This window comes from Lipotes vexillifer, unplaced genomic scaffold (assembly GCF_000442215.2).
Source record: "Lipotes vexillifer unplaced genomic scaffold, Lipotes_vexillifer_v1.1 scaffold601, whole genome shotgun sequence".
Lineage (NCBI taxonomy): Eukaryota > Metazoa > Chordata > Mammalia > Artiodactyla > Lipotidae > Lipotes > Lipotes vexillifer.
In genome coordinates, this window is record NW_006796749.1 from 22,571 (window position 1) to 50,496 (window position 27,926).

At 35.1% G+C, this 27,926-nt stretch overlaps 1 protein-coding gene across 1 annotated transcript in view; it reads right to left on the bottom strand.

Moving 5' to 3' along the window:
- Window positions 1-26,744, bottom strand: part of LOC103073744 (neural cell adhesion molecule L1-like protein) — a gene marked incomplete at its 3' end in the record, with an annotated part of 48,307 nt that extends 21,563 nt beyond the window's left edge. Inside the window, 6 exon segments of the mRNA XM_082931451.1 lie at window positions 2,790-2,910; window positions 5,721-5,900; window positions 6,958-7,080; window positions 17,547-17,734; window positions 20,686-20,791; window positions 26,654-26,744. Of these exon segments, the coding sequence (XP_082787577.1) occupies window positions 2,790-2,910; window positions 5,721-5,900; window positions 6,958-7,080; window positions 17,547-17,734; window positions 20,686-20,791; window positions 26,654-26,744 (809 nt within the window).
- Window positions 26,745-27,926: the final 1,182 nt, after the last annotated feature.

Here is a 27,926-nt window from a genome sequence, read left to right on the forward strand (position 1 = left end):
TTTTTTTTTTTTTTTTTGGTTAGGCCTTGGAAACCAGTCTGATCCTCTAATACCTATTCTTTGAAAGAACGGGATAAAATGATTATCTGTAAGTATCATATGACTATGAGACATAATTCATCTAAGGACACATCTATACCACTGCAAGAAGGTCCAGCGATATTCTTGCTAATTTTTTGTTTTTTAATTTAATAAGCATTTACTAACAGCACTAGAACAATAAATTTTTGAAGGAAAATATATTGCTTAATCCATTTTTATACATAAATATACACCATGTCATCATCTCAAGCTTTTGTTCAGGTCTTTGCCCAGCCAACTTTAATTCGTATACTTCCTTTGTTTGCAAAAGAATCGTACCTAGCTTAAACTCGTGAATTTACAAAACAGAGAGAAAAGAGCGAAAATTTGAGCCCAACAGTCAGCAGAGGGAATTTGCCTTTAATCCTACTGAAGCTTTCACAGGGTGTGACTGCGTGTGCACTGGCCCATGAATATGGTCTTTCCCACTGAGAGACTCACTGTCTGTACTTCTGGGGAGGGAACACTTTTGTTTTTTGTCTGAATGAAATTCACACTGTCATTTTAACTATTCTCAGTTTCCACCTTACAGAATCTGTAGAATCTGAACCCTTCAACCTGTCCCTGTGAAAGCCTTCCCATGTTACTTAATGCTATCAATATTTTCATTATTAATAGCCATTTTTTTGAAACATCTACTAAAACCCACTTCTTTAGATTCAGGGGTAATGCCATCCTTTGTTCACCCTGGCTTTAACTGAACAAAACAGTTCACTTGCTTGAAATATGCCAAAGAAGTTAAATTTAGAGAGAGTTTAGGAGACAAACAGGATCGAACTCCAGCCTCCACTTCATACTAAGTGTAGAGAGGTGAATTCAACCCTCTGGGCTACATTTGCCTAACCTGCAAATGGGAATAACTGTCATGAGAAACAGTGAGGATAAAATGAGCTAATGTACATATGCCAATGCCTAGAGGGGTGGGATAGGGAGGGTGGGAGGGAGACGCAAGAGGGAGGGGATATGGGGATATAAGTATACGTATAGCTGATTCACTTTGTTATATAGCAGAAACTAACACAACAATGTAAAGCAATTATACTCCAATAAAGATGTTAAAAAAAAATGAGCTAATGTATGTAAAGGGCAAAACGTGGCGCCTGACACATAATAAAGAGGACAATGTCCTCGTTATAATTATATTTGTTACGGCGGTTTAAAACTTCTACGGAGAAAAGTTTTCAGATACTCTAAAAGTTTTACAATGTATCACCTTCACCTGAAAGGCAACGAGATCAGCCGGGATTCCCAACCCAAACCCACGAAGAGTAAGAAGAAACCACTTCTGGTGAAACTCTTCTGACAAGGCATCAGGCATCCTCAAGTCCCCAGAGACAACACATATTGACGTTCACTTTCTTCTTCTATATTGCCTCATGACATTGCATTTTCCACAAAGCACGTGAGAACCTTTCTATTATATTGAAGACAATCCATGCAGTTGCCGGCACACTCAAGAGGTAAGTTATAGCATTTGCGAGAAATAGGAAAAAAGGATTACTGACATATTCTCCCAGCCCAAAGAGTCAAACAGGAATAGTGATGAACCCTAAAAGAATTTAATTTCTACCACTATAAACCCATATGAATAAGAACAAAAGAGTAGGCAGTTACCAACATGATTCAAACTGAACCTGAGTCTTTCATCTCCTCACATAATACAGAGACCAAATTCCCGAACAGAGGCCATGTCCCTGCACGTCTAATTAATTTACGATCATACACTTTGGCAATTTAAGACAGATAAGCAACCTGAATATTTCTGTTGGATGGAAAGAGAAATTTACAAAGCTTAGGGGTTGTAAAACCATTAAAACCTGCTCCTTTTCTTCATAATCCAATTTAAAACTACCCATTCAGAATATACACTGGATTATGAATGAGTATGAATTTCAAACTCTAGTCCATGAACCAGATGCCCAGCTATGCAAAGTCCTTAGTTTACGAGCTGATTATGTAAACCTGGGTGCTAGGAAGGTGGAATGTACTTTCTCATGGTATTCCCAATGGCAGGGATGGGTATGTGGTGGTAGGCATAGAAGGATGATGATAGGAAAAGGGTGACCTTGTATGACCAAGTATTAACTAAGATGGTCCTTGTTTACATTGACTTATGGTAGTTACTCAATAAAGTCACAATTTAAGAGGTGACCAAGTGAAGACTCCTTAGCCTTTACTTGGAGGATCTGGAAAAGTGTATCTCTTCAGTCGTGAAAAAAGTGTGGTTCATGAGTTCTAATGTAAAACTCTCTTAAATTGCATGATCTGGACCTGCTTGTGTGCAAAGGACAGGTGGGTGAAATAATAGATAAATAGGGCTCCGTGGAACCTGAAAAGACATTAACAAGCAGGGGCAGGACAAATACAGCAGAGAGACACAAACCTTGCACTAATAGTGATGGGCTGACTCCTATCAACCTCATGCTCTAAGGTTGGCATCCTACTGCTGACTGAGCCAAGGAGAATGCTGTCACTGACACCTCCATTCACACTTCCACCAACTGACAGAGAGATTTAATTATAAATCAATCTCAGTCACAGCCTGAAATCTGTAGAGTGAAGTGCAGATTACTTTCTCCAGGGATGTAGTAACAGGATTTTTTTTAAAGAAATCATTTTTAAAGATGCATGCAGGCACACCCTTCACTGCTACCTTATTCTTTACAGAACAAAATGGAAAAACTCAGGAACAGGGTCAAGTTACTCACAGGCCTTCAGCAAAACACTCGAGCAGCAGGGTGTCCCCTTTGAGGATGGTAACCGACGACTCACTGCCACTCTCTGGAGAAGGCAACAGTAGCCTGGGTTTCCTCTGCTTGATTGAATTTGCTACAAAGCAGAACAGAAAAGGCTCAGATTTTTTTTTTTCAAACTAAGAAAAGTAAACTCCTTTGGCATTCAATCTTTCTTAAAAAATATTTAACCATATGGACCTATGTGTGTGTATGTATATTTACACACACATTTTAATTTATTTTCACACGTTTACTTCACATGTATTTCACACATTTTAATATACTCCCATTTAAATAGATTCCACTCATACCATGAAGCATGGGTTGCCCTTCAGATGCATTAAGTGTTGCATCAAGTTTTATGAAGGTTATGATTTAACCCACATCTTCAAATTCAGAAGTTCAAACACTGTTCAAGATAATTAGCTTCTTGATGAAAGCCCTTAAGTGAATTGACAGGCAATGGTTTTATATTCTACATTTTAATCATACCTGTTCATGTTTGATGGCCATGTGTATTTTTCTTGAATTTAAATGTGCCTAAATATTTGACAAGCTTCCTGGGCCCTGCACCCAGAAATTCTGCTTCAGGAAGCCTGTGGTGCACACCAGGCATCTATGAATTTATCAAGCTCTTTAGGTGACTCTACTTGCAGTCTCAGGCCCTCAAAGACAAACACTGTTGTGGGAAAGTCTCAGAAGCATTCTCAGTAACTGGGTAAGGAAATGTTCCATTTCTTATTTTCCTAAGAATACTTTCAAATACAATGGAAAATGAGGAAACTTCCATTTTCAATGCAAACTTTGATTTCATTTCCAAGTGTTCACACAAATTATGTTTCACATCCAATACCAACGTAATTTGACGTGATATGCAAAGAGTAAACAGGTGACGTGCTGTTGTCAGAGTAGAAGAATGAAAGTTACTGGCAGCTCTGTGTACCTTGCTATAGCTTCCTTCCAAGTGTTTATTTCTTGAAAAATAATTTTGCACATGTAGTATGTGCTATGATTTTTATTGAGTGCTGGAAAGATGTGACAATATATGTTTGTGCTATTGACCTCAAAGGAAATGATGTTGGCCATATATACCTAGTTAGTCCACTTTCAAACTGAGGGTGTACCAAGAGGAGCCCTCATCCAGCCCTGCCGATGCTACCAGTGTATTAGATATCTAAGTTAGCATGGAGGGTTCAATGCTGGTGCCAATTTTAAATTTTAAAAGGAAGATTTGTCGCATTTAAACAAATGATTCTTTTCTTTACAGAAAAACAGCCTACTATATAATTCAGGTTTACTCAGGCATCTTCCATAGAACACTACTGTGGTAAGTGCTCTATCGGAAACAAAAAAAAAGTAAAAACCGTTTCACAGACAAATGAGTTTGGAAAATGCTGCTACCTATATTCTTTCTCAGTGAGTCACAATGGACAGTTGCGTACTAAGTACTCCAAGAGGTCTTGCAAGGAAAATAACCATCTAACTTTCTTACACTCAACGCTTTCCCTATGTCTGTTACACTCGACCAGTCCTTTTTCCTTTCCTTCGTGTAACAGCTCTGAACCAAACTGCTGATCAATCATGAGAGACATTTTGGGAGACCTTTAATAATTACTCCATTAAAAATGTGTTATATATGTGTATTTACTTATGTTAATTATATCATCTATAATTATATAGGTGTATTTATATAGTTATGCATTTATAAATATCACGCCTTTTTACATATATTTAATGGGGATGGGAGGAAATAGAACCCTCTACGCTAAGGAGTTTTCCTTACTAAGAATATTAGTATTTTAATAAACTCACGACGGTATTGAAGGAAAAATTCGAATTCTAAGATGACAATGAGCTACCGTAGGTGAAAATAAATGTCAACATTCTGCACGTCATCAACTTACCCTTGGAACCAGTTTCTGTGGATGAACTCGAGTCATTAGCATGCTTTACTGAAATAAAAAAATGGAAGAAAAAAACTCACAAACATAATGGTAGATGCAGATATCAAAACAGAATGAAAAGCCAGTATTCTCTTGGAAAAATTACAAAATGAGATATAACCATGCTTCACTAGAAAAGCACCTTTGGGGATATAGTTGAAAAATATTTATAACGAGTTTAATCTTGAACTACTACAGATGAAATCCAGGTGGAAAAGATACAAATTATAGCTCCATTAAAGAGAACTGAGGTTGCCAAAAGGATGCTATAGTGAAGCCCTGGCATAGTGGATCTACACACAATGATGAAAAAATTATGAACCAAATTAGACAATGGAATGGTCATGCCAACTTTTGACTCCACCAGAGCCAATTTTACTCAGTCAGTGAACTGCTGGAGATTATCTCCGCCCTTTGAATCTATGGTTCTTTCTCCCACTAATAAGGACTGTTTTCAAATGTAGGAACCCAGACTGGCATCTGCAGAATTAACTAGCAAAGAGGAGCAACTCAAATAAGTTTGCCAATTTCGGAAGGACAAAAAAGCTTGGTGTGATAAAAATCGTAATACTGCTTCTTTTTATTTTTGTCTCTGTTCTTTTCTTCCACATTGTCAGCCTGCCGGTTTATCCAAAATCACAGAGATCCAGAGCCTGAGACTTGCTTAGAAAACCCTGGAATTTCCTCGTGTATTTCGCCCAGGGGAAATGACTAGACCTTCCAGACGTCAAGTGAAATACATTTGTACTGTGAATTGAGATTTGATTTTCTGGATGCAGGAGACAGAGCTACCGTCGATGTACAGCTGCAGATGTCTCTTTCATTGGGATGACATCTCTAGAGCTGAACTAAACACTGGTGGAAAATATCAACCCAGCTCTAACTGGCTTCAACCAGAATAAAATTATAGACACATCTGTATCCCCCATTCATGCTGGCACGATAAATTATTTGGACTTACAACTGTTAACTGTTAGTTTCATAGGCATTTTCTGCACAATAGTCCTTAATCTTGGGAACGCAGCAAAGCAACAGTAATCATTCCGACTGTCTTTTTCTTCCACATTTGCGAAGTACAGATCTCCCTTTTGGCTCATGTACACTCAATACACTCTTTCATCTTGTTCGATGTGTTCTAATTCTGGAAAAGAAATATCTTGTCATTAAAAGGGGCAACTGGCCTTTATCATGTCTCATCTCCTTTTCTCATTATCCTTTCCTTTATATTAATTTTATTTTATTTTTCATGTCGGCTCTTCCTATTCCTCTCAAGTCTGGTCTTACTATAAAAGCAATTAGTGAGTAAGAAGTAAAAAACAAAAAATAACAAAACCCTTGGGAGTACACTTATCAGTCTGGGCATTCTACCTCTCCTGACCATCCAGGACTCTACCTGTGCTTTATGGGTCTGCACTGGGTTATCTGAAAACTGGTCCAATTCAGATAATGGCCTTATTATTACTCTTATTTTATTAGGATCATATTTCTTTAAAACAAGTTTCCACAAAAATGTGTCTGAGATATTAATCTCTCTTCCATGGATGCAGCCTGGAAAGTTCTAAGATGAATGGAATCTGGAACTTTGGCTGCAGCCAAGAGTAGCTTCTTTTGCTTTCTTTCAAATGCTGTACGATTGTTATTTTTCTCTGTGGGACACAATGGGAAAACATTTAGAGAGCCCTGCTAAGGCACATGCCAGAAGTAGGCTTTACAAGAAGCTGAAATTCCAACTCAAGAATTGGTAAAAGTTTTTGACAAAACTAAACACAAAAGTTAATACTAACTTCTGTGTGTGTCACTGTATGAAGTGGGTACAACATTATTAAAAGAGGAATTTAAAGCTAGCAACACAGATACAAGCCATCCTCAGTTTTGACATGGATAATATCCCAAAGGTAAGTAAGTTGTTTGGAATACCAAAAGTATTTCCTTCATAGACATACTTTATCATGTCAATAAAATAAATCCTCTACTCTTTCCAGATATGACAAAATCTAGAAACATATTTAGTGGTTTTCTAGTCCTTTCATGTGTATTTAGAACTTAGAGAAGACATCAGATAGAAATAGTTTTTAAAATCTACTTGATTTCACATTGACAACCGTGTATTAATTTTTTATCTTTAATTCCAGTATGTTAGTTTACATGATGCATGAAATTAAAATGTCCCCTTATGGATACAACAGAACATTACTTACCAATATTCATCCAATAAATGTGTAAAGGTGGGAGGCCTTTGGGAGGGTTGCACGGGAGGACAATTGGATCACCCTCCTCCACCTCAAGAGGGTCAATTTTTTCTTTGGGGAATTTTGGAACATCTGGTATAAAAAATCATTTAAAGACATTATTTAAAATTTATGTTACAAGTAATGTTTTAACGTTACAAGTAATATCTTAAAGCGTTCTTTTAAAAAATTAGAGCATTTTTAATAAATTCAACACTCCAAATCTGGGTTCTCGTATCTCTCCTGCAGAGGAAAATACTGTTAAAAATATGTGGTGCATCCTTATACAACCTTAAAAATATTTCTGCATTCTGTAACTGTAGACAACAAATATTTTTGCTGTGACATCAATAAGGCAACAGTATGCTTGTGCATATTTCTCTGTGCAGAGATGTTAAGTTGTGAGTCACAGGAGTCGCTCGTTTTAAGTTTTGATAGATAAGGCATCTTTTTTCTTCAAACACTGTGATTTATTTTTAGGGAGATACTTATTTTCTGTCTTTTGCTTTATTGTGAAGCCCCTGAATGTGATTGGCAAATATTCCATTCAGAGCATAATCAAACTAAATAAACAATTCAAAGCCCACGTGGGGAAAACGGTACGAATGCAATGAAAAGCCAAACATGATCGCTATATGTTGCAAAGAGAGTCATTCACATTGAAATCACTGCCAGTAAATGAAATATTAAGTGAAATGGAATTGATGTAGGAAAGGAGAGTTTGCAGTATTTCAGCATATTGTTTCTTTCCCACGCTGGAATCCAATTCCTAAAACTCAATGCATTGGGACTATAAGTCAACTGGGCAGAAGTTGAAATCCGACACCAATGTCTGATACTCTTATGAAGTGATTTATAAAACAGTTTTAGGAATATTCAAGATATATTCTGCCTCAACATTATTTGTACCTTTCAACTTTGTTATGGGAATTTGCATTATAGAATTACTCAGACTCTGATGGACGAGAAGGACCTTAAGAAGGTATTTATGACCTTCCTGACCTGATGGAATTTATTAGCAGGTTTTCCATCTCTGTATTTCATTCTTAAATTATGGTTCACAAAAGATTATCATTATTCTTGGGAGTCTAAAGATATACTCATTTATTGTAAAATTTCTTCTTGAGAAGCTCTGGGCAGTTCCTGTATATTTGTTCCCTTGCCCCTCACCCCCTAACCTAACTCCTTAGTGATTGAGGGAATTTGCTGACATTTCTTATCGATGCACTAGATGGTTACAGTGAATTGCTTTTTGTCTAAATTCAAGGACCTTTCAAGGCTTAACACTGCAGGGGGCAGTGTGGTTATTACACTGCCTTTGCCAGTTCAAAAGGCAGGAATCAGTCATGTGACAGTCCTCAGTGGATTCCCTCATGGTCAACTCACTGCAACAGATTTCTCCTGGTGAGTCTGGAAATACATTTGAGATGGTAACTATATTGGAATCATCCTTTTGCTCTAGGTAGCATTAAATTTCCATCAAAAAATGGGAAAGAATGCTGAGTACATTCCCTCCCTTTATCTTGTAGATAAAAATATCAATACCACCTGTTTGGTAAAGACTTAGCTTTGACTGACAAATGTTATGCAAGTCATTTTGCAGAAAGTATACCTTATGCAAGTAAAGTAGAGTAACTTACAAAACTAGTATGTACCCTAAGCTCCAAATTCAAATCACCTTTTACTGAAGCTTGCTGTAACTGAAGCCCGGTGTTTGCTGGTATTGAAGTTAGCTGTGTTGCATGGCAGTTACCGAATCTGTTTATATACAGATACAAGCAGCAAAAGAGGAAGGGAAACATAGATTAGGAACTGGAAGGAGCATGTAATCCTGTTCTGTAACCAGCAAACTTTACAGTGCCAAATATGAATATACAGTTTTCTGGGTGGTATCTATTGTAAAGTAGCTAATGAAGTTGCACAAAACCCTAATTGGAAAGCCTCCTCTTCAGTGGAAATTTAATAATTCAAACAGATAGTATCGCCAGTGAAGCACTATCATCCTTGCATTAATTAAATCTACATTATAAAATTCTAATTACAAAAATGTAACTACGTTATTCAACTGGCTTCCAAGGCATCAATAATATAAAATAAAATAAAATTTAGAAGTCTACAAAACCTTTATCACATACCATAAATCTTTGGAACAGCTTTAACCAAAGATGAAATTAATACCTGGAAACAAGGAAGAATATTTATATATTTAATAATTTAAGGTCTAAGAATAAACACTGTAAAGGACATAAATTTGTCAGGTTTTCTTAAGTCTTACTCTGACTCTGAAACTATTTAGCGAGTCTGATGCAAAGCTAAAAAGTGAACATGTTAACATCCACAGATAAATGTGAAATTTAATTACTCCAACTTAAGAGCAGGCATGAAGTTGACCTTAATTCAAATAAAGAAATGAGTCTATTTAAAAATAACTCCAACCAATGACTTTTGCTAATTGTGTTTCTCTGGTATAAACATTAGCATTGTTGAGTCTGGACAGATGCAATACTTTAAAAAATGAATTGTAAACAATTGTTTTTCTTTTGCGTGAGCCAACTACCCTGCTTTAGCTTACCAAAACATTTCAAATAAGTGCTCCATCATCACCAAAAACAAAATCATTTAATTGTGTTTCAGTAAGACTGGACTTGACCATGGAATGGTCTCTTTGCAAAGGGATCAGAACCAACTTCGACATCAGCATCTACCTAAGTAGGACTTTAAAAATGTTTGGAAATCCCATAATAATCAAGTCTAGATGAAGCTATAAACATTTTGTCCCTATCAGTCTACCTGCATCAGAAAATCAAGCAAATCATAGCACTCATCTCTTTACTGTTCTCCAGTAACTTTCCACATTTATTATTCAGTGTAGCAGACATTTCTAGTAACAACTCCAAGGGTACAATTTCCTGAAAACCCATCTAGCATGAAAAACCTTTCCTAGAGACAAAGTAGCTGCATGCTAGTCTTCTCATTGGAGCTATCAACACATGGCAAACCTGCAAATACAAAATCTCTAGGGGCTCTACAACTTGAGGTGCTGACAATTGGTTTTGAAACTCATCATCTTAATTCTTTCAACTTAATACACTGATAAAAATAACATCTCTGTACTTGAAATACTCTCTACCTCTCTGTGAGTCTGATAATTACTGCCAAGGTATGTTCAACAAAGAAGTATAACGCTTTCTAAGTCATCTAGAAGATGTGTCAACAGAATGATCAAAGCGTAGGCAACGCTGTGTAGCATCGCGTTATACACTGCTCTGGAGCCAGCTGCCTAGGGCTGAATCCTGGCTTCATCACTTACTATGTGACCTGAACCTGTTACTTAATGTGCTTCAGTTTCCTCACTCATAAAATGGAAACTGTCATGACACCTAATACATTGATTTGCGTCAAAGTTTAAATAAACAATTTCATATAAATCAATTAACATAGTGCCAGGCACTTAAAAATCACTCAGTATATGTTGGCTCTTATTCAAATGTTTTCACTTTGCATGGTACACCCAGCCACATTGTATAGAGATGAGATGGGCAAAGAGACAAAGAGCTTTCCTTTGCTGCTGTTTCTGATTTTTCGTGTAGCCTATATCATAACAACTTCTGCAATTTTATGCAACTATTTGGAATTAACTTTATTAAAGAAAATAAGGAGGGGGCCAGAGGGAAGAAACACTATGTATTTCATGGAGAACCTATGACTTGGTTAATGAATTATTCTGTACCGCCCTTCCTATGCCGAAGAACTGTATCTATTTTGACTTCTCACTGTTTACAGGACTGGCCTGGAGAGCTTTTGAGTGCCTTTCATTTCCCTTGAATGTGCTCGGCAAATTGCTTACAGTCTGGCACCAGTATCATGAATGCATGCTACTGAGCTCACATGCTGTATCACCCTTAACTCCAGTCTCTGTCTGCAAAGAGATTTAATTGATTCCCATTTCCTGTGGTGTACCCCATTAACCCACTTAGAAGTACAGAGAAATAACATTGCCTTTCAGTCTATGAATTCACAGTAAGGAAGGACAACCAATTCAGCCCATTTCATTCTAGTCATTCACATACTCTGAGGGATGAGAGCAAAATCCTGGGCCTTAATTAAACCTTTAAAACTCTAAGTTGCACTCTCAGCTGAACAAATTGATCTTCTTTGGTTGGTTTGCATATAGTCGTAGAAGCTAACATATGCTCCTGGACCCCTGCTTGTAGCCCCCCCCAAATCAGAGCAGTCAATAGCCAAGATACGTCTTAAGGAAACTGACCTGAGGAAGCTGTACAAATGTAGGAACCCAGCACATTAAAAATTCAAGTTGTTTTCCATTAAAACAGTACACAGATGATTTCATCCCTAAGCCTGCCATTTCTTACATTACTTTAATAGTGTGTAGATATTGCATTATTACTTTTATTCATTCTTTTATTCTTTAGTCTATGAACTAATAAGTCAATCACCGATAATATGCATTCATGCAGCATCAAGACAATGTGGAGGAGGAAGAATAAGACAGGATGCTATCTTTCTCACTTTTAAGCATCCCGATTAATCATGTGACAGTCAAAACACTCCCCCAAACAGTAAATAATGCTTTTAAAATTCCATAGGATTTACACGTGGGTATTCCTAACATTACTAATTATCGCTAACGTTCCTTCTTGTAATAGTCAAAAGTTAGAAACAATCCAAATGGATATCAACTGGTGAACGGATAAACAAAATGTGGTACACCTGTAGCATGGAATATTATTCAGCCATAAAAATGAACACACTACTGATTTATCCTACAACATGAACAAATCACAAAGAACAGGCTAAGTGGAAGAAGCTAGATGCAGAAGATCATACACTGCATGACTCCATTTACATGAAATGGTAAGAAAAAACATTTATAGAGGCAAGAGTCAGATTGGTGATTGCCTGGGGCTGGGGCTGGGGCGAGAGAACACCTACAAATGAGCACAAGGAATCTTTTGGGGATGATGGAAATGTTCTAATACAGGCTTTTAATGATAGTTATACTAAAAATTTTTAGTAGAGTAACTTACAAAATCCCTGATGGTGTACCTAAACACATAAAATTTATGATATGTAAATAATACTTCAAAACTTATTTAAAGAATCCAAGGTAAGGAAAATTAGTATAGGCTAAGATGGACTGAGAATGCTAAGTGCAGAAGGCTGATCTGTGCCCTGAAGGATGGATAGTACTGAACAGCCAAAACAATTATTCATAGCCTCCTTTTAACTCCACTGACGTCTGTCATAATGAAGGCAAGAAAACAGCTCACCTTCTCCCCAGACCCACTCAGCACACCCACAGGATTTAAGTTTCTTGGTACAGTCTTTGTTTTGTTCACTGCTGTATCTCAAATTACTAGAAGAGTGTCTGCCGCATGAAGGGAGCTTAATAAAGATCTGTTGAATAATTCACTAACTCTCCATGCCATATCTTGGAAAATCCATTTAGTTAAATGATTTTCCCCATGTTTGAAAACAGCACGTTGTGTTTGGTTGGTTGTTTTTCTTTTACTCTTTCTTTTTCCAGCAAACTCAACTGCAATTTTGTTAAAAGCAGAAAAGTAAATATTGTGTATAAAAGTCTGTTTTTAGGGAGGAATAACCAGATTTTTAGCTACTGTACTTGTGTTCAAACTTAGGTGGATCAAGCCTTTAAGGTTGGTCTAAAGAAAAGTTTAAGAAATGAGAGATACAAACTCTAAAACTCAAATTACAAAGTTTAATATAAAAGAAGAATCAATTCTTTACAGCTTAAGAGAAGAATCAATTGATAAAGGTCATAGGAAGCTTTAAATGGTCTCTGATTTATAAACTCCTAAAAATTGGGGTGGCAGTCCTATTCAACATGTAAATGATTACAGAAAGCTGTTAGATGATGAAGTAATTTCAGGAGGGGCTGGAAATGATGCATAAGAAACCTAATTTATTTTGCTCTTTTCTATAGCAGCAGAAAAGATGGAGCAATTACCCACTACATAGCTCAGATTCAACTCTATCTCTCAATTACAATACTAGCACATTCTGGCCAGAATTATCCTTACATTGTTCATATTTTCACTTGGTCTGCTTAGATAATGAAAGAAAACATTTTTTTTAAACCCTCATTGTAGAATCTTATACTAAAGTGTGCCATTTCTTTCTCTGCAATAGGTCTAGCAACTGCCTTTTTCCTTTGTGTCTCCATAGCAACCACTAGAATTCAGGTTAGGGATCACTCTCATGCCCTGTCTTCTACAACAGATTTTTAACATCTCCCTTTCTCTCCCTCTCTCCCATCTTATTTCAGTCAATTAGATACATATTGTATAGTTACAGTTCTATGTTAGAGACTATAGTATAATTATATAATATAGACTGTAAGTATAGCTGTATAGTTATAGTTACATGATTTTATGATTCTCAACCAGTTTTCTGACCCAGAATTCATGAACATTTCCTACTATCATTTCAAACCCAAACTCCAGAGGCCAATTGTCAACACTGTACGCCACTGCTCTGTCCATAATTATTCTATAATATCACACTTAATAACCCAGGATACCTAATTAAGACAAGTCAGTATGCTACATACTTATTAATTTTATATATATTAAAAGACAATTTATAAAATAAATGTAAAGAATAAAAAAACAGAAATACAACACTCTACCTACCTCCCATCATAACATAAAATCACCATTATCTTCCTGTTTGGTGCAGATCGTACCCCCTCCCCATTCCATCAGAGGTAACTACCAACCTAAATTTTGTTTTCATCATTTTCTTGCTTTGCATTATAATTTTACCACATGAAATGATACTCCTGAACAATATGCTATTAATTTTTACATATACTGACCTTAAATAAATAAAATCACCCTTTTTTTCTAAGATTTACTTTTATTGTTCAACAGATTCTTAAGGTTCATCAATTTTCACTGCCGAGTAGTAATTCTTGTACAAATATACCACAATTATCACGAATGAACTTAAGTTTTTTCCAGTATATTTTAAAAATACAAACAATGCTACAACTATTGCTGGTGCACGTGGGTAAGGGGCATGTGCACGTGAACGAAGAAATGGAATTTCTGGGTCATAGGTGAGAACATCTTTAATTAAGAAGACAGTGACAAATATTCTCCACAGTCCAAGCAGTAAACTATTCTCATCAGTGGTGGATACGTGGTTTGGTAACTGCACATTCCCACCTAAAATTGTTACTCTCAGACTTTGTTATATTTCCCAATTTTGTGGGATCAAATGCTTTTATTATTTGAGTTACAGTAGATCTATTTCTGATTACTAATGGTATTAAAAGCATTTTCATATTTTTATTGGTCATACCAGTCTGAGGTGCAAGTTCATGTCTTTTACCACTTCATTTTTTCTTTTTTCCTTAGAGGATGGTAAAATTATTTATAAATACATTAGTATTATCTTTAGTTACACTCATTGGCCATGATTTTTTTTTTCTGGGTTGTGGCTTACCTTTTCCCTTTCTTCCTAGGGTCTTTTGATGAAAAGGGAATCTAAAAATCAAATGTAGTCAAATTATCCTTAATGGAGATTTAATTTGTCTTGTTTAAGTAATCTTTCTCTACCCTGATGTCATAAATACTTTGTCCGAATCACTTTCTAAGTTAAAAAAAAATATTTTCCTTGCAAAGTTAAGCCTTTAATCCACTTGGGATGTATTTTTTATATGATGTGACCTAGGACTTGAAATAACTGTGTCTCTATGTGGATAATAAGTTGTTCCATACCATTTAGGTGGAGGGGAGGGGAGGCGTTTATGACATTGACAACTAGAGAGAAAATGTTTCCAATCTCTAATAATTTTAACTAACCCTTTGCTTTAAAAATTCTCGTGTAATAAAAGAAAAGAAGCGAAGGAGAGGGAAGGGAAGAGGAGGGAAGGGAAGGGAGGAAAGAAAGGAAGAAAGAAAGCCCATGCCAGCTCTTTCACACTACTTTCACATATATGAGGGCTGGTTCATGGGTCCTCCATGCTGTTCCACTGGCCCATTTGTCTAACGCTGTGCAAAACCATAGGCTTCATTACTGGAGTTTTACATTGAGTCTCGTTATCTGATAAGACCAACTCCTCCTGTCATTCTCCAAGTTTCTACCAAACCTTGCACTGTGTTCTTCAAATACATTTGGAAATCAAACTGGTCATGTTTCACAAACAGACAAACAAAAACCAAACTAGAGAGTTTTGACTTTGATTATTCTATACATCAAGTCATGAAGAATTAAACTTTTAGCTTTACTGAGTCTTCAGATCAGTGAAAATGGTATTTTTTTTCCACATCTAGATCTTTAAAAAATGGTTTTCAATAAATATGTGTACTTTTAATACCTCCTTCTTGGATTTATTTTCTGCTTCTATACTACTGTTCCCGTTCGCTCTCTTTTGAAGTTTAACCTGTTATCTAAAGGTAACTTATTAGGTAACAATTTTAAGATGAAAGTGAATGAGCTTAGATCATTAATTTCCATCCTTTCTTCTTTTCTAAAGTATTTTGAAGATGAAAAAAATCTCTCTCCTCATAACACTTTAGCTGCCTCAAGTCTGTTTTGTTAAGCATAATTTCTACTATCATCGCTTCAAAATACATTCTGTTTTCCTTTGCCATTTCTTATTTGGCCTTTGAGTTAGACATGTTTTAATTTTGAAAGATATATGACTTTTTCTGGTTTTCTTTTTAATACTGATTTCTCCATTGTATTTTGGTCATATTTACTTCCTAGCTAATATACCATCAAATATTGAAAAACATTCTGCAGTTTTAGGTATAATGTTCTATACATGTTCATTAGCTAGAGCTCGTAAATGGGTTCTTTAAATCTTCTATGGGTTTTCTAATGTTTCCTCTGCTTGAGCTACCAAATAATGAAACAGATATGTTAGCATCTCTCATTACTATGGTAGATATTTCTCTTTCCCCTTGTAGTTCCTTTTCCTGCTTCAAACATTTTCTTATCATATATGCCTAGTACATTAATCCCCAGGAAGCCTTCATAAAATAAACTCTATTTTGACTGATATTAATATAGCCATACCTACTCTTCTTTTGAATAGTATTTACCTAGTCAAGATATTTATTCAAGATATCCATTTATGTTTTCAAAAGATGGGACATGTTTTCCATCCTTTTAGTTTCAACAATTCTATTTTCTTGTGATTTAGATGTGTTATATGGTAAATAGCTTATAGCTTTTAAAACATTTTGGGGCATTTAGTCTATTTACTTTCACCTTTAATTAGTGATATATTTAGATTTATTTCTATAGTTTTTTCTTTCTTTTTCTCTCCTTTCTTGCCTTATTCTTCCTCACACCACACAGTCTGATAATCATTCACATTTGCTCTGTACATTTAATGTAATTATTCTATAAATTTTAAGATGCATATTTTACTTGTCAGAGTCTAAATTTGAGCTATATTCTCTCGTCTAGAAAAATATAAAAAACTTAAAAGAAATTTAAACCCAGTTCCCTGTCCCAACTTTGAGGATAACGCACAGACGTTTTTCATTATTTGTTTTTCCAAGGTTTGTGTACATTCTGCTCCCCCAGCATCAACTGTCCATATCCTGGAAGGTCTATGACTTTGAGTCTCTTCAGTGTCTAGAACTCTGCAAGAAGAAATTTCCAAATAGCAACTCCTGCAGATTTATACCTAAGATTTTTTTTCTGTAAACCCTTGGGTTAGAATCAAGCAGTGTTGGATACCTTAAAATCTGGGAAAGTAAATGACCAAACTTGGAAGTCAGTCATCAGAGATTCCATGCTGCAGAGGCCAGATCTGATAATAAAGAATTTGCTTACTCTTTGGGATACTTATTGGTAAATAACACTCTTAAGACTAAAGGAGCTTGCAGTTTTCCCAGATCATGATTTACGGAAAATATTACTACAATATACTAATCACTGGTTCTCCTCTCCTAGGGGGCACCCACAATATTGAACTTAAGTGGGCCCATGCCATTTGCTCTGCCCCCACCTAATAAACTGTGAGTAGAAGCTGCCTGTGTAACTTCTTGTTGGAAGCCGTGTTCTCTGTCCTCCACTCTTTGACCTAGATGGCACAAGTTTCCCATGGTGCTGACACAGGATGATGGGTATCTCCATTAGCTTGGATCGCCCAGTGGCTGCAAGGAGAACAGCTGCCCTGAAGAGCTGCCTGACACACAGCAGACTGCATCATCAAGGAATAATCCTGTGTTAACACGAGGGCTTGGGGATTACTTGTGACTGCATTATAATTTAGCCAAATCGAACTAATGTATTTAACTTTATCCTATGAGGCAAAACAAATACTATTGCTTTCCCATGTTACATCTATTATTACTGAAACACAACAAAATTATGTTGCTTTCAAGGTCATCCACTTCTAAGTATCAAGATCTGGAAGACAATTTCCCTTATAAATAAAATATAAGGCCTATACAAGCTGATTAAAGGAATAATCTGTTATTTCACTGCAGCCCAGTATAACGCCTGCTAAACTTCATTAAAACTTTAAATGAAACCTCCATTGTAATACTTACTTGGAACTATAAATTCCATTTCTTCTGACATAGCAATTCCCAGTTTATTAGAAGCAAAGCAGCGGTATTTCCCTTGAAAGTGAGATATGTGCCCCTCATTCGGGATCCTGAATGTTCCCGAGTTGTTGGATACAATTATCCGAGGGTCAGAGAGATCAAAAGGCTTGTCATCCTTACTCCACGAAAATCTGTAAGATAAAACTAGAATTAGTAATCCTGAAAAATCGTATTTCTTACTTATAAACAAATGTACAGAAATGAGGAAACTGAGATATTTTAGAATAAAAAATATATACATTTACATATTTAATTGAATATAATAGAATACAAAAAAGGGTCTCTGAAGAATCTGAGAAATCTTACAAACTCCTATAGACTGAATGTTTATGTCCCCCTAAAATTCGTTTGTTGAAGCCTAATTCCCATTGTAATAGTATTTGCAGGCAGGGCCTTGGAGAGGTGATTAGGTCATGAGAGTGGAATCCTCACAAATGGGACTGGTGTCCTTATAAGAGAGACCCCAGAGAGCTTTCTTGCCCCCTTCCATCATGTGAGGTTACAGGGGAAAGACCGCTGTCTGTGACCAGGAAGCAGGTCATCACCACACACTATATCTGCCAGTGACTTGATCTTGGTATTCTCACCTCCAGACCTGTGAGAAATATGTTTATTGTTTAAGCCACTCAATCTGTGATATTTTTATTACAGCAGCCAGAATTGACTGAGAAACAAGCCATGAAAAAGCTGTGATAATTGACAGGAAAAAAAGGTGAAAATAGGTTTTGTTCTGTTCTTTTTAAAGTTATATTTTAAAACTTTTCCAATTAGAAAGATAATGCATGATCTTTACTAGTATTTTAGAGACTGCAATATTTGGAGACTAAAAAATATAAATAAACAATATGTGTGTGTGTGTGTGCACGCACGTGCGTGTGAAGAGCTCACTCAAAATTCAAAAACACACAAGCAAGTGCTATTAAATTTGGTCATATATGATCAGTATTTTTGGACATAGCTGTAACATATTTGAGACCACAATGGATGTATAATTTTTCCATGTGAGTTTTTCCAATTATTACAATGTTACTAAAGACAGATTTTATTACATTATCTCCTGTCTTACAGTTACTATTTAACTTACTTAACCATTCCCATTTTTCCCTTTTATGAACAATATTGTTACAAAAAACCCTACATACTTATTTTGGGGGGTACTTATCCAAATATTTCATTAGGTTAATTCCTTAAAAATCAAACTGATAAACCGATAACATAAGAAATATTTTATCACTTTTGATAAACATTGCAGAACTGTATTCCAGAAAAAACATACACAATTAAATTCCTACCCCCATACGTAACAGAGTCACTTCTATGGACAAGGCTGTAAAATGCCTTTTTTTAAATCTTTATCAATCCAACAGATACATAATGACTTCCCAATTAGATTTTATTTAGTATTTTATATATGAATTACCCATGCAAATTTAGATTTGCTTCAGGACAACAGTCTTACATAATCTAATATTCTTTCAAAAAGAATAACAAAATTTCACGAGACACATATTTTTCTTCGGAGCATGCCTCTCTCCTGACAACAACTTTTACTTCTTTTCTCTATGTTTTATATTTTACTGCTTTTACTTACAAAAGAACACAATCTGTTCTTTAAAATTCCAATACATTGACTAGGATAACTCCACATATTCAAAATTAAGCATTTCCAATTGGTGACATGTTATATCTTTCCATTCATTCAAGTTTTCTTTTATCCTACTCTGCAATTTACATGCTAAACAGTTCATGTTACGTAGTTTTTGATATCATTTTTCTTGATATTGCTGTTACTATTGAAATTGTTGGATTTGCTCCTTTTACTATTGTGATGGGATATTTCTTTCTTGTTTTCTAATATTTTCTGTTTTGGATAGGCATTTAATTACACCTTGAAAAAAGAATGATGATTGACTGCTTAATTCGTATTTGTAAAATCTTGTTTTTTGCCAGTGAATAATGACAATTTAACATGTTAATGATTCACTAATAATTTTTAAAATATCCAATTATCAGCCAATAAAAATGTTATTCACATTACAATTTTAAATAATCCTGATCAGGTAAATCAATAAAGGTATGTAGGTTTGCTTCCCAGAATCATTTAGAACTTTAAAATCTTTTTTTTTTTTTAACTTTCATTGGAGTATAGTTGCTTTACAATGTTGTATTAGTTTCTACTGTACAGCTAAGTGAATCAGCTATACGTATACATATATCCCCTCTTTTTTGGATTTCCTTCTCATTTAGGTCACCACAGAGCATTGAGTAGAGTTCTCTGTGCTACACAGTAGGTTCTCATAAGTTATCTATTTTATACATAGTATCAATAGTGGATATATGTCCATCCCAATCTCTCAATTCATCCCACCTCCCCCCGCCTTCCCCCTTGGTATCCATACGTTCGTAGAACTTTAAAATCTTGAATTGTCCTCACATCGTTTCCCTCCTCAATCTCAATACACGCACATTTCTTTGTCTCCAAACTGGGAGGTACTTAGAAAAAACTTCATCAGTGATTACAATTACCTACAGTAATAATTGTTTCACTAATAATAAAATACTAGATAGTAATATCCCATGTCATTTGTATTCTGCCATCTAGGATGAGTCAACATTTCTACGACAACTTGAAATATATCAAGTAACAACCTATTCACTGAATACGATATGGTTACATTAAAAGACATGCAATAATAAATATGTATAGAACATCGTTTATAAATATATTAACTTTGGCTTAATAAAGGCTACCTTTCACTCATCAGAATTAAGTAGCTTCTGTTTTCTAGCTATCTTGTTCACTCATAAGGTAAAGAATTGTTTAATATTTCCACAATGCCAAAGCCTACACTAAGTATTTAACCTAAGACATTTTATGATAAAAGTAATTTTAACTGGCAAAAGAACATATGTAAAATAACCAAACTTTATTTTTATAGACATGGCTATCATTCATTTGGAAATCTTTACTTTCAATCATATGTAGACTTATAGTCCAATAAGCTTATACTGATTAGAGTAAAAATTAATATAAAGGATTGTATACATTTAAACAATTATTTAGTTTGAAGGAAATACTCACGTTGGTTCTGGATTTCCCTTAGCTTCACATTCAATTTGAAAATACTCATCAAAAGGAAAGGCAACTTGTACTTTTGACTGTTTTATGATTGTTGGAACCTGTTGAACTAAATATTAAAATATGTATTTAAATAACATGCTCTCCAATAATTGGGTGAAGTTAGTCTAGCTACAACACAAATACTTTGAAATAAACACACTTTCTATATTGGTAAGTACAAGGATTATAAAAGAATGAAAATTATAGAACAAACCTCACTTCCTCTTTGCAAAATGTATTTAGCTGTAGGGAATATACTTCACTGCCATCAATTCACGCTGCCATATAATTTATTTAATGCCAGAATAACGTAACAGTGTAACAACTTTAAAACATCTATGTTTAAATTATTGGCATTTCATCTATGTTGATGTGTTTATACAGTTTTACTTGGTTCGGTCATTGACAATTCTGTTTTTTCTTTATAGTTTTGTAAGACATTATAATTAATTTACTACTTCTGTATGATTTCTTCCATTGATATTTGATAATTTATGTAATAATTTTATTTTTGGACATTAGATTTTTTTCATTCAATAGACAGCCTCAAGCATACAGATTTTTCCTTTATTGAATTAGTGACACGATAAATTTCCAGGCATGGACACAAATGGTAATGACTATGGATAAATGTTAATATTTCACAAGGGGCTAATTACCACAAACACGAGTACATTGGTTTCCCACATCCTTGCCGCCAACGAACAATAGCATTTTATAAATTTATTTATTTATTTATTTTTGGCTGCATTGGGTCTTCATTGCTGCGTGCATGTTTTCTCTAGTTGCGGTGAGCGGGGGCTATTTGTTGTGGTGCGTGGGCTTCTCACTGCAGTGGCTTCTCTTGTTGCGGAGCGTAGGCTCTAGGTGCGCAGGCTTCAGTAGTTGTGGTACGTGGGCTCAGCAGTTGTGGCTTGCAGGCTCTAGAGCGCAGGCTCAGTAGTGTGGCTCACGGGCTTAGTTGCTTCGCGGCACGTAGGATCTCCCTGGATCAGGGCTCAAACCTGTGTCCCCTGCATAGGCAGGCGGATTCTTAACCACTGTGCCACCAGGGAAGTCTCAAGAATAGCATTTTAAAACAATAAGATATTTCATTAATTATTAGCAAAAAAACCAAAAAAACAAAACCCTTCTCCTCTTTTTTATTTCCATTTATTGCTTTTGTTATATTTTTCCCTGAGCTTGTTTATTATTTGTAACTTCCCATTTACACACATTTTTAAATATCTTTTTCCTACTTGGAAGCTTGAGGGTACTTTTCCCCCTTACAGAATTTCACACTAATAATCATTAGGATAAAAATAATAGCTAATAAATGATGGTTTCTTTTAAAAGGATTCCACATATTCAAATATTCCCTCATTGTGATAAACATTTTTAGTGTTTGACAAGCTACGTACCTTCCAGACAAATTTACAAAGTATGGGGTGACTTTGTCTCTCACCAATTCAAGCAGCTGGATGGCATTGCCAAGAATTATGATTATAAAATAAATGTACTAGCGCTGACGATACAAACTTGGATTAAGTTTTAGAATAGGACACAGATCATGATATATGTTAAGACATACTGCCATGGAACACTCAACAGTTTTCAAATTAAGACATTACAATGTTAGTACAGTTCTAACAACCTCTGTCAGCGGACAGGATTGAATTCACAAGGAAATATAAATGGTTCAGTAGCAGGAATCTGATTCTGGCAAACATACTTTGAGAAAAGCAACTAGCAGAAAGGCCCTGAGTGTGATTCACATGGGTAATATTCCACAATGGAGTTACAAATAGGCCCTAAACCCTGTGACATTGAGCCAGACCCTGAACCACTCTGTTTTCTCATTTGTAAAATTAGAGACTCAAGCCAGGTAAATAGATTTTTTTTGGTCACTGAATGCCTTTACATTTTAAAAAATTACAGGAAATCCCAAAGTGCTTTTGTAAACGTAGGTTACATTTAATAATATTTACCATGTTAGAAATGAAAACTGAGAAATCTTCTAAATATTTATTAATTCATTTAATACTATCATTTGTTAAAATAAATATTTTATCAAAAATACTAAGTATAATGAGAAAAGCTGGCATTGTTTTACATTATTGCAAATCTTTAATATTTTAATAGATGGCAGCTGGATTCGCATATCTACTTCTGTATTCCACATGTTGCTGTAAGTTGTTTTGTTGAAATAAATGAAGAAAATTCAACCTTATACAGATATGTACTTGAAAAAGGGTGACATATTTTATAGTCCTTTCTGATTATTGTGGGCATTGTTTCTGGATAGTACACCAAAACTCACCAAGTGGCAGTTTCTTAAAGGTTTACTGCAATATGAAATCTGAAACCATATGGATAACTTTGCATATTCTGTCATTAAAGTGTTTTATCCATGGGTGCTTTTTAATTCATGCATGATTTTGTAACATCATACAGTATTCATCTGGAAAAAAAATATTGGTTCACTGAGTTATGCAGATCTTCCAAATACTGACACACATCACTATACAATGTTAAAAATTCACATTTGTTAATATCATCACTGATCTAAGAAAAGCCTTAAATGTGGGGAAGCTGTCAATCTCACAGTGTAGGATACAAGTTTTCCACAATTCTAATTTTCGTCTCAACACCCAAATTTGACCATTGACAACATATATCATCAGTTGTTTCCCTTGAAGTAACAGGCTCACTTGGTTCGTTTTGGGGAAAATATCCATTAAAGTAATCAAAGTTTGTCTGTCAGTTGTACTTTTAAGTAAAAATGGTATTTGGCTTGGCACTCAAATAATGACACAATCAACCAACAGAGACTGTCATAGTACTTTGTTACACAGCAGAATTATTTTATGCATACTTCCCAGTTCATCCCACAGAATATTAAGATGAATGTACTCAAGGATGAAGATTTTTAAAAATCAATAATGTTTAACTGTTTCAACAAGGACAATCTTAAGCAAAACTTTGGTTTATGTTTTTTAGACGTCTTGTTGTTTTAGTGCGAGTATATGGTCCTGAGGAAACCCATGAGTTTGGTGTCAATGCCTTGATGGGTGCTGGGAAACTGCAGTTTTAGCACCACTGCTTTTGTGACACCAGTGCAAATGGCAACATGATGGAAAAGGAAAAATGACACTTTAGTATTATTATGAAACATTTGATTGCATGGACTGCCTGAACAAATCTCCGTGACCCTGAGGGGTCCATGAATCACATTTTGAGCACTGATGGCCAGCCTAGAATAATAACTCAACAGCCATTTCCCATTTTAAACTTCACTTTTCTTTACTTTTGCCTAGTAAAATTTTACTAGTTTAGTGACAATGCAAGTGCAGGCTTCATATTCAGAAACATTTTAAAAACATGCAAAAAACATTCATATCTTCATTGACATCTACCTTGTTTCTGATTACCACTCTTTCTCAGTAGAGCAGATCTTGAACTTTCTGCAAATTCATACTATTTAAATGTCATTACAGTTATAAATGGTGAGGGATGATGCACAATAGCAACAGTCCCTAAGATATCAGCTAATAACTTGTGAACAACTTGTTTATTAGAACATTATTCTTTCTTAAGTTTGCTAAGGTTGTAAAGTCTCAGCCATAACTAATTATTCAGGGAGTGGAGCTAATAACCTTCGGGTGTTTATAAGAATATGTATTCTACATTATAAATCCTTTCCTCCATAATTAGGCCAATTACAGAGACACCAGACTCATTGACATTCAAATTGAATACCTGCCTTACTTGCATTTGCTAGTGAGAGCTCTAGAGTACTGAAATAAATGGGTGGTATTCAAATGTTCTGAAAACATGTCATTAATATTTTATAACAATTGTTGTCTAACGACATTAGAGTGTGAAAAGGCATAAGTAACTGAGACAACCAGAATAAAAATGTGTCTTATGTACTAATACAAAATTTCCAATCACCACTGGTGAACTAAATGAGAAAAGATGGAGGGAAAATGTACATGCTATGGTCAGAATGTATATTCTATGGTCAAGAATCTGAATCAGGAATCCCAGTGCATCTTTGGTGCTACTGGGAAGAAAATGTAAACTTATTAACCCCTTTTTCCACAAGGATTGCCAAGAACTGTGCTCTTAGTTTGGCACTGCATACTCAAAACCCAAAGAATGTACTTAAGATGAATTATTTCAGGCTCTTGACCAGTGTTTGTACAAATAGGCCAATATATGTGGTGTGTAGGCTAACAGATTTCACCTTGACTAAAGCAGAAGTTTAAATCTGTACATCTGAGAACATGTAAGTGAAACTCCTTAAAAGGGTGAATACTGTCACAGAGACTTGAGGACAGTAGAGAAAAGATTCTTACGTTAGGGATGATATACAAATGCAGGGCCACCCAAAGTGTGTCACATGAAACTGCTACATCAAGTATTTAAGGCAGCCCTTAGAAAACGGTTTTAGAACATATTATACACTCAGAGAAGTATTTCCTTTTCTAGTCACACTCAGACTGTCCAAGTACTTCTGAAGAAAAGTTTCAGTTGCGTTAGCACCTCTCTAACGTTTATTCAACTTTCTGAGGTCAAGACTACTCCTTTGAAATTTAGATGATCTGCACAGATCACTTCCAATGCTAAGGTTCTAATAAACATTCTTATCTCTTACATTATAACTCTCCTAATTAGGTATGGAAGAAATAATAGGGATTAATACTTCAAATGTATGGATAAAAAGACCTAAGTAATCTCTCAATGGTCTTTTTTTAAATCCTATGTGCTTATAAACAAGACAAATTCCCCAAACCTGTACATTAAATAGTTAATACACTATTACATAAATTGTGTTTGCACGTGTACTGTTTTTTGAACTAATTACTATAACTTGTTGAAACTGATTTATGATAGTTACATCCGTTTTACCAATATATGTTAAGATATATCACGACTAACATTTTGATATGAATTCACCCTACAGAATGCTCTAAATTTGCAGAGGTGGTATCATTTTACACTTTTAGTTGTGTACTATGAAAACGGCTTTTAAATATTGTCCTAATTGTTTTCATTCTTAAATATATAATTTAAAAAAAAATTTCATTGGAGTATAGTTGCTTTACAATGTTGTGTTAGTTTCTACTGTACAGCAAAGTGAATCAGCTATATGTATACAAATACCCCCTCTTTTTTGGATCTCCTTCCCATTTAAGTCACCTCAGAGCACTGAGTAGAGTTCCCTGTGCCATATAGTAGGTTCTCACTAGTTATCTTATTTTTTTTTTTTTTTTTGCCATACATGGGCCTCTCACTGTTGTGGCCTCTGCCATTGCGGAGCACAAGTTCTGGACGCTCAGGCTCAGCAGCCATGGCTCACGGGCCTAGCCTCTCTGCAGCATGTGGGATCTTCCTGGACCGGGGCACGAACCTGTGTCCCCTGCATCGGCAGGCGGACTCTCAACCACTGCGTCACCAGGGAAGCCCTAGTTATCTATTTTACACATAGTATCAATAGTGTACCATTCTTAAATATATAGTCATTTTGAAAACAATACAAAGTTTAATCAGTTTCTTTTTTGTCCTGATTAGTTGAATGCCAGTAACTTCTGGAGTCACACTTCTCCCTAAAATAAACTAATCTGATACATAAAAGTAATAGCTGTTGCTAATATTGCAGATTATCTTACGTGGCGAAATAGCACCTGATCTATAGGTTATATTTCTTGCTATGTGCCAAGTTTGCCTAAGAGGCTAAAAGCTGCAAAATAATTAATTATAGCAAGCGGCCAAATATAAGTCTTCTGAAAAATTTAAAGGTCAACATGAATTCTGATGAGAGATTGCTGTAAAATCTGTAGAAATATGGTAGAAAAATCACATCCTTAACATATAATTATTCTACTTAAAAATCAAAATGCAAATATGGACTTTTATAAGTAGGTATTGAATGTTGTCACTTTACCTGAAAGTGGTATATCAACAGCTGTTGAGAATTTTAACAAGAAGAAAATTAGAGATGTGATTAATCCTCTTCCACTTAACAGCATCCCCATTGTTCTTCAGGAAGGAAGCAACCCAGAAAGAATGAAAAAACTAATGTCTCTTCTTACTTTTGGTTGAAAGCTGACAAGAATGTGGTTAACCTGGAAACAAACAAACAAAAGACTAACAAATTCATGTACTGTAGGGATTCTAAGTTCATGTACTGTAAAAGGTCAACATAACAGCAATTGAATACATTTTTCTGTTGGTAATAATTTCCTCCTTATGAAACTGTTCTCAAATAACTCCACACAAATCTTAGTTTTTCCTCTTTGTATTTAAAATAAAAGACAGTTGATAAATGCTATATGGTAAACCAATAAATCGTATTGTTTTGGTCAGAGGAATTTGTACTTGGAAGGTACTCTAGTATACTCTAATGAATGTCAGTGGCTATGAGAATAATCTCATTTAGATCATTTCATTCAAAAGGTGACTCTGTCAATCAATTCTTTATATCAAGCATTCAAGCCCATCTAAGTCATTCATTAAGTATCACAAATTTAACTTTTAATTTTCCTGGCAAAATACCTTTTCATGTTCAAAATTATCACACTAACAGATGGTGAATAGCAATATATAGGGAAGGGATAAAGGAAAAACAAATGGATAAGGACTGGCCACGTCAACCAAAATTTCCAAATCTAGGCTTTACTCAAGCAGAAGATAAGAGCATCAGTTACTTTCCACTTCGGGAGAACGTTTATTCACTCCAATGTTGACATAAGTAGAGTAAGGATTAAAATATCAATTTTCCCTTACTTCCTCTTATGATTTTCCTTTTCTTCTGAAACATTATGATAATAGACATCCAAACGTTGTTTATAATGTATTGTTTTTTAATTAAATCAAAGATTCTTTAAACTCTAGAGTAATTTACAATTTTTAAAAGTTTCACACACATGATTTCATGTAATTCCTTAATAACCCTTTTATTCCCCTATCCCTAGATTACCCTTCCCCCAGTGATAACCATTAGTTTGTTCTCTGTATCTGTGCATTTGCTTCTTTTTTGCTTTATTCACTAGTTTGTTGTATTATTTAGATTCCACATATCAGTGATATCATACATTATTTGTCATTCTCTGACTTATTTCACTTAGCATAATGCCATACTAGTCCATCCATACTACTGCAAATGGCATAATGTCATTTTTTTTATGGCTGAGAAATATTCCATTGTATATGCAATA